The sequence below is a fragment of the Eublepharis macularius genome, chromosome 1, assembly GCF_028583425.1.
Source record: "Eublepharis macularius isolate TG4126 chromosome 1, MPM_Emac_v1.0, whole genome shotgun sequence".
In the NCBI taxonomy this organism is placed as follows: Eukaryota; Metazoa; Chordata; class Lepidosauria; order Squamata; family Eublepharidae; genus Eublepharis; species Eublepharis macularius.
Window position 1 is genome coordinate 92162462 of NC_072790.1, and position 12170 is coordinate 92174631.

Here is a 12170-nt window from a genome sequence, read left to right on the forward strand (position 1 = left end):
TAGAAGTTAATTTCAACTTACTTTCTATTAATATTAACAAAGGAGAAAAGGGGGAGGGGAGAAAGAGCTAAGGGCCTGACTTAATTATTAAACATGAATTTCCATATGCACATATTGGTGAGTACATTAAAAAGGAAATGATTTTTTAAACCCCCTCAGAGTTCATGATAAGACACATACTCCTACAAAGTCATTTATTTTTTTGGTGTTCTTTTGTATTTTTTTTTCTGAAAAGGTCTCATTCGATTACAAGAGCTTATTAAGGCTCCATCACGCTACAACTTGCGTCTAAAAATCCGCCAGTTACCAGCTGACACAAAGGATGCAAAGCCTTTGCTCAAGGAGATGAAAAGAGGCAAAGAATTCCATGTCATCTTTGACTGCAGTCATGAAATGGCAGCAGGCATTTTGAAACAGGTAATGATCCCTTTTCCCCAAGTATCCTCCTGATATTCTTTGTCTCTGAATTTGAGTGCAGACATCATGCTGACTTTCACAAACCATGGTATGTAGAACTTGTAAGATTTAGATTGGATGTACACCAATCTTAAAAGTGTATTTAAAACTGAGGATACCTCTACATGCTTAGCTTAAGTAATCTTTATACCAGTTTCTCTTTTCTCTCTCATCTGTTTTAGCAACATCATTGTAATGTGCAATCATAAATGACATAAATAAATGACATATGACATAAATGGCATAAATAAAATAAATAAGTATCGTAGTAAGATGGACTGTTGCTTTTAACACTAGGGTATGCCTGGCAAGTTGCTACCCTACCATAAACCTCCCTGCCGCTTTGTATTTCATTAGTTTCTTTCAAACACTGACAATCAGTAGTTCTATGTTGTACTTATACTACGTCACACTCTCACAGAGGCTTAAGCCTGATTCAAATGCCACATTGCTGATCCTCCAAGCCATACTTTGGAGAACTGAGAATGTTCTGTGGATGTGCTTTGCACCTTCTCCTTTTTATTTGTGGTTTCCCTCTTCCCTTTTCCGGTTTGCTATGATGTATTGGATCAGGCAAACTATGGACTGGTGAGGCTTGAGCACCATCTGGTTCTGCATGCCAACTGTGAGCAGATGGCCAGTTGATCACTGATCTGTTCAGATGTGTCCAAAAAATGTAGACGTGTTTGATTCATACGATTACACTGCTTTCTCACACATGTTGGAAAGCATGGTGCTAGATGTGAACCTCCATCCAAATGGCTTGCTATGGTCATAACTTTTTAAAGGAAATTGGTGCTTTTCCACAATTATACTCTATTATGAACCTGGGCCTACATATAACAACAACAACAACAACATTCGTCCGCCAATTGCCCAGTGATCGGTGGGAGGTGGCAGGCTTCTGGAGGTTGCCCGCTACTGGCAGACACATCAGGAATGCACGCGGTGCATGTGCTCCCAACAGGTGAGGCTATGTCACTTCTGGAAGTGTTGTTGTTGTTGCACCGGCCAAATTGGCCCTGTGTAGAATGCGGAAGCACTTGTGCGGGTGGCGCAGTGACATCACTTCCGGAGGTGATGTAATCATGTCAGTCTAGGGGCACGCACACACCCTTCATGCGCATGCAAAGAAGGCCCTCATGCCCAATACAAGGTATCATGCCAGGGACTCTGCCCTCTTGATGGAAAGGTAGAGGAACCTGGCAACCCTACCCTTCAGGACAACTTAACACCCACTCAGAGTGGTTTACAATGTATGTTGTTATTATCCCCATAACAATCACCCTGTGAGCTGGGTGGGGCTGAGAGAGCTCTGGAAGAGCTATGACTGACCCAAGGTCACCCAGCTGGCTTCAAGTGAAGGAGTGGGGAATCAAACCCGGTTCTCCAGATTAGAGTGCCACCACTCTTAACCACTACACCAAACTGGCCTAGTGGGTCTTTATTCTACAAAGTTTTGAATACCAGTTATTACTAAACCTGTTAAATAAAGTTGTTTATTATTCTTCCTGGGTCTTCACGCCTCATTCAGTCACATATAAAGTAAAATCTACTGGGAAAGAGTAAACAAAAGGAGTCGGGTTGGTGCTCTGGGCCCTCCCAAGGAGACCTGTACCAGAGTGGTGGCAACCTACAGAGTACTCCCCTGGGCCCCTGTCTGCAACACATTCTTTCTATCATTAGGTGATATTCCTGGTGTCTTGGCATTGTAGTGTTAACTGGCTAAGGTTGTAGGGAAAAGGGGCTTGCACTCATTTCTGCCCAATTTGGGAGTGAGAAAGTTATGAAGCCATCTCAGGTCTCCTGCCCAGGGAGTCTTCTCTATCTCTACTACCCAATTCTCTCTTTCCCTCTCCTTTTAGTTCACTGCCACAAGATTATCACTTTCTGTAGAGGTCCAGCCTGAAGGTTAGAGCTCAGATACTCCCTGCTGAATAACATCTTAGCTCTGTGTTTCTGTATCTCTTTCTTTTGTACTCACTACTAAGAGGTCTAACACACAGTGCAATCCTAAGAAGAGTTATTCCAATCTCAGCCCATTGGTTTCAACAGGCTTAGACTATAGTAATTTTGCTTAGGATTGCACTGTTAGTTGCATACTTTAGAAGAGTGGAGTTAACTGCTGCCTCCTCCCCAAACTCTTCAAAAGCACAAAGAAGCACAAGATACATAAGATCAAAATGAACCAAATATTTAAAAATATAGATTCAAAAACAACAATGGAAATAATACCTCTCCAGAACCCACTAGTGATCAAATGCGCCCCCCCAACCCTCCCCTGGAAAAAGATAGAAGACAGCTAGGTAGTAGTAGTAATAAATTAATCAGACCTGTTTGTTGAGAAGTACCATTAAGGCAGGATTTGTCCTGCTGGTCTAGTGTAATCCAAGCAAGTTGTCTCTCCCAAGATGCAAGGCATAGCATGTACAGCACATACACAGCACAAAATGGCCAATATAACAGATGGTTGCATTTGAAAATTTCCCTCCTCTCCCTGAGTGACTGTGAGATTGGCCAAGGCAACTTATCTGATCAGTTCCAGGGCTAAGATTGGCTGGGAGAAATGCTGTTTCCTAGGAAATGGGGAGAAACATGAAACATGAAAGGGGGTGGGAGTGGCCAGGCAGGCTTAGTTGAATTCCCAGCAATTAGATGTAGCCTATCCAGTCGAACAACGGGTAAGTTAACAACTTTTAGGGTTGGGAATATTAGACTGCACATCCCACTAGAAATAGTGTAAAGTGTAATAGTTGCAATTTCCAAATATTTTAAAAATGGTCACCATGGCAAGCAGATCAGAGATTAAAAACTGAAACTGCAAAAAGTTGCAATGACTTGACCCTGTAGAATAAATGGCTACAGTGTAGACTCAAAGCTATTTGTAACAGACTTCAACCATTACCACTGAGGTGAATCCCTATTTGCAGTGTTAGTAATTTTGAGCAATATAGCAAATGAGGTTATATAAATCAGGAACTGGAAGAAGTGAACTATCCATAGGAATGTAGGTGGGGCTGGCAGTTGGGCCTGCCAATTACTAAACTAATTGGGATTGAGACTTTGGAATTGAGCCATAGTTTCATTTGCTCGCTTATGTTCATTACAGAGATGTCTGTAGGCTCTTCCCATCACAAATGTACACAGGCCAACTGTTATTAAATTGTAGCCTTAGGTAATTGTTAAATGAGAGAGCTTTATGATAGAACTACATATGGGAGTATTAAAATATAGAAATAGTTTGGGGGTATTTTACTGCCAAGTTGTAACCAGCTACAGTGACCTGTCAAGGTGTTTTCAAGGCAAGAGTTGTGGTTTGCCAATGCCAGCTGGCCATTGCCTGCCTCTACATAGTAACCCTAGACTTCCTTGGTAGTCTCCCATCTAAGTACTAACAAAGGCTGACCCTGCTTACCTTCAAAATCTGACTTGGGTTAGTCTATGTTATCCAGATCAGGGTAGAAATAGTATTATGGACTATTTGCCCCCAAGATGAAATGAAGAGGCAGACAATGTATTTGGGAACTAAAAGGCCATTTTATTTGGCAATGACATTAACACTCAATATTAATGCAAAACACAGCAAGGGCCTAACTAGTGGTACAGATCAGGCCATGGGGTCACCCCCGGACCTCTGCCCTGATCTGTCTGAGCAAGCCCCACTGTCCTAGGTGTATGGTTGGGACCTGGCCAGCCAGGCAAAAGGGGTCCCCCCTACAAGATCCTCTACCCCCAGCCATTAAACATGTACAGGGGGTCCCATCCGGCAGTCTGCTACCTCAACTGGCCATTGTCAAACAAGCCAGCTGACCTTAAAAGACCTCAATTCCTCCAACAATGAGGATGTCCCAAGGGTGCTCACCAGCCTGCTCACTTAACCCATATTCTATTCTGCCACCACAAAGGCCAAGCCTCTGCTTAGGCCTTTGCACTCCATAGATGGCTTAAGGACAACTGGAGCCTTTCCTGCAAATCTTCTAGGAAGATGCTGTTGCCTTTCACCGATAGGTGAACTCCATCGCCTTTGTAGAGGTCAGCAAATTTGGCCCTTATTTGTGGATAAGGCAGAGAAATCCCCAGCCCCTCCCATAATGCTTTCTGACCTCTGGGATCCCAAGCTCCCTGCCACACAAGACGGGGAAGCATTGCAAACCAAAAGCTGAGCATACCAGGCCACTGCTTACAAGTCTGTGTGAGCCTGTAACGAAAGGGGCCATACCCTGCAATCCAAGGTCATTACCTCTCTGGTGAGTGATCAGAACTGAGGCAGAGGACTGCACCTCCCCTCAAGCCACCAGGCCACTACTTGCCTGTGCACTGCAAGTCCACGTGAGCCTGTAAAGGGCCATGCCCTGCAAGCCAGGGTCATTGCCTCCCAGGTGAATGACTGAACATGAGGAGGAGGATTGCACCTCCCTTCGAGCTATCAGGCCACTAGCCTATTTGCTGCAAATCTGTGTGAGCCTGTAAGGAAAGAGTGATGCCCTGCAAGCCAAGGTCATTACTGCCCAGGTGAATGACCAAATGTGAGGCAGAGGACTGCACCTCCCTCGAGCCAACAGGCCACTACTTAACAACAACACTCAATTTATATACTGCCCTTCAGGACAACTTAATGCCCCTTCAGACCAGTTTACAAAGTATGCTATCATTATCCTCACAACAAAAAAACCTATGAGGTGGGTGGGGCTGAGAGAGCTCCAGAGAGCTGAGACTGACCCAAGGTCACCCAGCTGGCTTCAAGTGGAGGAGTGATTAATCAAACCCAGATCTCCAAATTAGAGTCCCACACTCTTAACTACTACACCAAATTGGCTCTTGCCTATGTGCTGCAAGCCTGTGTGACCCTGTAAGGAAAGGGCCATGCCCTGCAAGCCAAGGTCATTACCGCACAGGTGAATGACCAAATGTGAGGCAGAGGACTGCACTTCCCCTTGAGCTATCAGGCCACTACTTGCCTATGCACTGCAAGTCTGTGTGAACCTGTAATGAAAGGGTCATTCCCTGACCAGCTGCAGTCATTACCTCCCCAGGTGAAGACCAGATGTGCAGAGGAGGACCATACTCCCTTCAACCAGTTGTAATAGCCTGGCCATCATGGGCCTTGTCAGCCCTGCCACTTGACAATGGCCCATTAACTAAGCCAAGCTAGGACTTGACTGGTGTCCTCTTGGCTTGATTGGCCAAAACACTGTGCTGTGTCAGCAGATGAGGATCCTCAGCCTCCTGCAGCAAGACACCACACCTAAAAAGAAAATATGATCAGATTCTACAATACCTGGGCCACTCATTCGGTTGGACGAGGCTGATGGACACTGGACGACCCGCTGGATAACTGAACCAGGAATCCCATGGTTGCTGCCATAGAGGCTGCCCAGTCCTAAGAAATGGGTACCAAATGAGACCTGCCAGGCCAACTAGGGCAGCGCTGTCTCTGTACTGCCCAGAAATGGCGAGAGTGTGCCATGCATATTGGAACAGCACCCTATGCCCCATCACTGGGGCTCCACGTACTGCCCAAGGCAAACCACAGGTATAACTCATAACAGTCCTGGTGCCTGATAACCTCCAAGCCTTTGGCCAGTTTGAAACTGAGTCACCCATAAGATTCGCAACATGAGCCATAAAGTCTCCTCATGAACCCGCCTTTAGGGATTAGGGCATAACAAAGCAAAGCAGTTGAAAGAAACAGTGGCGAACAACGCCGCGGTGGCATACTAAACCTATGCTGACTTGGCCCTACCACATAAACCAGCTTACAGCATGGTAGAAGGCCCATTGAGTGCTGGGTGAAATGGCAAACTAGATTGCCCTGTAAACCTCTGCCTTCCAAACTGCCCAAATCCGGAGGCATCTGGGCAGGCTACAATTCAGCCTCAAGGCAGGCTGACCAATGCCCCCATCAAAATACCCTAAAGCAGTGTATACAGAGGCATCATAGAAGATCTGAAGCTTGCCAGCTAGTGACAGGCCTCCTTCATAAGGTGACCTTGTTAAAGGAGTCAAGAAACCCTTCCATACTTGAAGGTCCTCACACATGACTATTCTAATCCTGAGCCTGAGATGCGGAAACTGGGATTCTCATGCTACAGCATAGGTGCTGTAGCAACACCCTGCCAGGGCTACTGCTCTTCAGGCATAATTCAAGTGTCCAATTGGTGCGGGAGTTCAAAAAGGGAAGTAGATGCTTACCACAAAAGAAGGCTGGCTGGGCCCGGAAATTCTCCAATTTCTCAGCCAGCAATCGTGCAGTTAGCTACAGCATGTCCCATTTGATGCCCAGAATGGCCATAACCAGTTCTGGGCCCTCAGCCTTCTCAAGGGCCAATAGGACCCCTACCCCAACTCCAGGGAGGCTGATGCCACCAGCAGGAGCCTGGCACAATGGCAGAGACCTGTAGGACCCACCAAAGGAAGTTATACAAGTCTTGGACCCTGTAATGGCCATGAAGCAGGTGATACATGGCTCACTCAAAAAAAGAGCTGAAGTGGTAAAAAGTCACACCTAGACAGAGTGTCCATTTGGCAGAGCCCTGACCATGTAGAATTGACCCTTGACCCCAATATCTAAAAGTCCTCTGGCAGGACTGAGAGAAGGCAAAAATGCTGATTTTGTGTCACCATTGGCCCTTTGTGCCAACCCCATACCGCTGAATAACTTGATGGCCTTGTTGAAGAACACATGATAGCACACAGAGCAGGATGCTCTGGTATGGCATCATTTACTGGGCCCCACTGGGCATGAAAGGTGATGAATCGGAGAACAGCAAATGGGGGGGGGGCTTGGGGGACAGCAAATGGGGGGCAAGGCCTAGTCATTGGAGTTTGCCTCTATAAAACAAGGCATAGGAATGCTTCGGAGTAGGGGATACCCAGTGACCACTGAAGTGCCTTCAGTCTTATAGGGCTGCGTCCCTTTATGAGACTGCAGCTGGGCATACCATCAGAGACACCAACACCTGACACCCATACTCTGCCACCTGGGGCAAGATATGGTGGAACTGAGCCTTCCCTAAGGGAGCTGAATAGGCATGACATATTGCCAGTCAGGCCAGCAAAGAATGGCCTTATATTACAACTGGCAGTGGGGGGGGGAGTGCTGATAAGTGCCCATGAGGACAACACTCCACCTACCCCACCATACAGGCCCGTTCATGCAGACTGTCATGGGAGGGGAAGCTTCCCAACAAGCCCTAACCCCAGGATGTGCTAACCTGGACATTTGGGGAGTAAAGAGCCTGGGGGTGAGAAGGCAGGGAGTGACCCACAAGGGTCCCCTAGCCAAGCTTACCCCAGTTAGGGCCAGAAGGACCTACCGTCACTGTCAACCAGGTTCCTGCCACAGATACCAGCCCAGACTCCAAACCAAACCAAATATTTTTCTACCACTTCTGCCTCACAGGCGTGCAGTCTGTAGTCTGGAATCTGCTTCCCTCACCACCAGCATGGCAGATTCTCCCAGCATTACCTTGTCAGTTAGGTCCACTGCCACTGCAACAGGACTGGATTACAGCAGACTAGCCCATATTGGCTGCTGTCCATAAATTACACTAATCTGTCAGAAAGGACAGATAACATCCTAGACTTCTGTACCATGCAAGACAGCTTTGCAGGTTTCTGCACTCTTACCAGAAGATTCCCTACCTAACCTCCTTTTCTGGGTCCTGGCCTTTCCTAGGCATCTTGACGTGCCACTAGGTCCCTGATGCCTCCTCATACTCAAAAGATTAAGAAACTTGCCTCAGGGGTATGTGCTTTGTGGGGCACGTACATTCTCCACCGTTCATTTGGGTGGCTTTTGGATGGCTTTATTTGGTGACATTCCACCATGCTATTACAGCAACCCACAAAGCCTGACACCTAGTAACTGTGATTATTGTCTTTTAATATCAGTCTGTTCTGTTTATTGTAAATTAAATGCTATTCATCAAATCACACACTCTGCCAATCAAATGGTTTACTTCTGCTCTCCCCTTCTGTCCCTTTCTTTCTTTGAACAAGAACCCAGTTCTTGCCAAAACAGATGCAATAACACAATATACCCTCAGGTGAGTGAGAAAGCCTAAGAGCAGTTCTTTAGGCCTTAAAAGGCTGTAAAATTGAGTAGGAAAAATGGGGGGAGGGGGGCTTACCAGGGTCCACCCTGGGAATGTAGATCCCTGGTATGCCAGTAGCAATTACGTGTGAAGGAATCCACCCCTCAGATGGCAATCTACTCCTGCAGCCTACAGCAAAACCTTTGCTGTTGCTGCTGGAAGCACTCCTCCCCAACAAAATGAATATGGAGTATGTGTATAAGAGAGAGAAGCCTAGGTAGGCCAGAGACCTGCAGGGGCTGGGTCTAATCCTGCTTTAGCCCTTCCGACTGATAGACAATAGAGATGGGTACGGAAATACAAACAAACATGATGTTCATTGTTTGTTGCCATCCACGAACAACGAACAGCCACAAACATGGCCCTGTTCATGAACATGTTCGTGGTTGGCTGTTCGTGGGGGCCAGCAAGCTCTCCTCCAGCCATCATCTAAGTTTGGTCAAGATCCCTACTGCACCACTCCCAGAAACCTGACCTGAGCAGGCACCAGGAAAGGTACCAATAATAAATAATAGCTTGGCCCAGAGCCTGGCAGCAGCCCTGGAACTTGAAGGGGTAGATCCCTATCCCACCACACACAAAGAAAATTCAAGCTCCAATGCACTCTATCAAAATTCCAACAGCAACTGTCTCTCCACTGTCTGCAAAGTCAGAGCTGGGAGCTTCTCTCCCCCCTGCTCTTTGCTCCCTTGTAACAAATTTGGAGCTCTACACTTGAAAGGAAGACCTGCCTATCAAGCTAAATTGGGCTTAGATTGGGGTTTCCAGGGCAACAGCAGGAGTTCAGACAGAGTTCAGACAATCCCTGCCTAAGTTGCCAAGGGATTGCAGGTGCCAGACTGTCTGGCTTGATGAACAGCAAGACAAACAGCAACAAACGAGGCTTGCAACGACTACCTGTTCATTTAGAATGTGGCCTCACGAACAGCTTGTTCATGTACAGCAGATTGGGCTGTTCGTGGCTTTGTTTTTGTTCATATTGCTGTTCGTGCCCATCTCTAATAGACAACAGGCCCTAAATGCAAACCAGTTAGCCTGACACTGGGCCCTGGCTCTCATTCTGAAGTTTGAAGGTAGCTACTAGCAACCAGGGAAATACCACAGCTTCTCTAAGGCAGCTACTGCCACCTAGACCTGAGGGCCTTCAGCAAAGTCAGCTTTACCCAGCCTTCTGAAGTATGTCGTCTCCTCCTCCTGTTTTGTATGAGTCCTACTGACTCTGCTAGACCAACTCATAGCTCTGTAAGGCTATCAGGAAGGCTCCAGAAAGCTCTCAATCTCTGCAGGCCAAGCATGAGGCAGCTGTGGAGCCTGAGATGTAGAACCACCTTTTAAAGTTTACTGCCTCTGCTCCCAGCTCTGAGGTCTGGTGGCCAGGAAGAGGCTTTCTGCCTCTTCCTCCATCAGGCTGACAAAAGATGGCCCCTGACCTAATTGGCTGACGCTGCAGGATGGGAAGGGGCCGGAATATTTAGATCCAGAGAACCAAGCAATTCCAAAAGCCCCATGTTTCAATTTGCTCTGGGTCCTATCAAAAACTTTATGATATTAGCAAATTGGTCCCTAGCTGACGTGCTCTCTGGGAAGAGGGGCTATTTAATCATGGGTCAGGGTAAAAAAGAAACTTTATTATTTATTTATTTATTTTAGACTTTTAGTCCACTCTCCTTGCGAGCAGGCCCAGGGCAGATTACATCAGATAAAAAAAAACATTAATACGTACTTGAGATCTATTACCCTGCTGGAATAAATTCAATTTTTAACTCCTTCCTCAAGTAAGTGCCCTGACCTGGATAGCCCAAGTGATCCCTGATCTTGTTGGATCTCAGAAGCTAAGCAGGGTCAGTCTTGGGGCCAAGCTACACATGACGAATGACACTTGAACAGCAAGTGTATTTCTCCCTGTTCACTTGCCCTCCACTCAATCCACTTGCTGTTCAAGTGTCATTCATCATGTGTAGCTTGGCCCACAGTTAGTAATTAGATGAGACCTCCAATGAAGACCAGATTTGCAGAGGCAGGCAATGGCAAACCACTGTTAGTCTCTTGCCATGAAAACCCCACCAGGAGTCGCCATAAGTCAACTTTTACTTGAGGGCACTCTCTACCACCTCTCTCACCAAATGAGCAGGTCAAATTGTGAACTTCTATGACTCAAACTGGGAGGTGACTATTTTCTTGTGAAATTACATTGATGCAAAGTAGGCTGAAGTATCTGTCGTTTAGCTTGCCCACTGAACTCTTGTACAATGGTCAGCTTCTCACTTGAGGACTACAGCCAGAAATTACTTGGGAGTTTTTCTCATGGCAGCCAGCCAGTCCTCAGTTGTCTTTTCAGTGGCCTAAGTAGTGTTAGTGAATGAAGAAAGCTTCCTCTGTCTTCATGGCCCTTTCTCTCTTATATGTGATCATAACTTCAAATTGCCACAGTTTAAAAGTGTGACAAAAATGGCTGATTTGATAATCCTTTTGTTTTAAAGCACTTGGCTACAAAGTGTTTAAAACCCAGCAATCTGAACAATAAGTACGTTCATCAATCAAATCGCATTATTTATTATGTACCTCATAGGTTGTAGGTAAACAGTGTATCCATGTCAGCAAAACCAAATATGTGCTTTAAAGGAACAAAAAGAAACTGGAATCCTCATCATCACTCCTTCCCCTTTATACATAAAAATTTTACTTTTCTTTTGCTGAATTATCTCTTTTGCATCTTTCTTACAATTGAGAGCCTCTGCTCTGCATAATATTCCAGATGCACAGAATGGATTCCCAAGCAACGTCTATGTTCAAAAAGAACACTGACTTGAAGATGCATTTATAAAATTCAAAAAGAACACTGACTTGAAGATGCATTTACATTCATACTTGAATATTTTTAGATTTGCTAAATTAAAATGAAGCATACAGAACCCATTAGTTTAATAATGCAATGCCTATGCTTTTGAAACTTGTTTGAAGCATTTTCTTTCAATCGATTCTATGAAAAATAACATTCAGCAACACATGCAGAAATTAAGAATGTTGGGCTGAATAGAGGTGTAGCAAAAAAAGTGTCCAGAATGAGTCCAGAAGTCCTGTATCTTGCATGTTCTACTTCTGCTTGTGTGAGGCTGGAAAATTGAAGAATTTCTCATAGAGTGAAAGTAGCCAGATTGGTATAGTCTTTTACTTCATCTTCAGATGAAGTTTGAACCTTGAATCATCATTAGGGCTGCCAGTTCCAAGTCAGGAAATTCCTGGTGATTTTGGGGGTGGATTCTGGAGAAATTGGGGTTTGGGGAGGAGAAGAACCTCAACCGGGTATCATTCCATAAAGTCTACCCTCCAAAGCAGCCATTTTCTCCAGGTGAACTGCTCTCTGATCCCTGTAATTCCAGGAGATCTCCAGCCACCACCTGGAGGCTGGCAAACCTTGGCCGCACATTCCCTGTCATAAGTAGAGATGGGTATGAACAGCAATACGAACTAAAAAAAGCCATGAACTGCCCAATCTGCTGTTCGAGAACAAGTTGTTCATTGTTCATCGTTCATTCTAAATGAACAGGTGGTCGTTGCAAGCCTCGTTCATTGCTGTTCTTCAAGCCAGACAGTCTGGCACATGCAATCAATTCCCTT

The 12170-nt window shown here is 45.7% G+C and overlaps 1 protein-coding gene across 2 annotated transcripts in view; it reads left to right on the top strand.

Moving 5' to 3' along the window:
• GRIK2 (glutamate ionotropic receptor kainate type subunit 2) overlaps positions 1 to 12170 on the top strand; it is a 786155-nt gene that overhangs the window by 291374 nt on the left and 482611 nt on the right. For both annotated transcript variants that reach the window (XM_054974427.1, XM_054974423.1), the window contains exon 4: positions 236 to 417. In XM_054974427.1, the coding sequence (XP_054830402.1) occupies positions 236 to 417 (182 nt within the window). The remainder of the gene's footprint in view (positions 1 to 235; positions 418 to 12170) is intronic.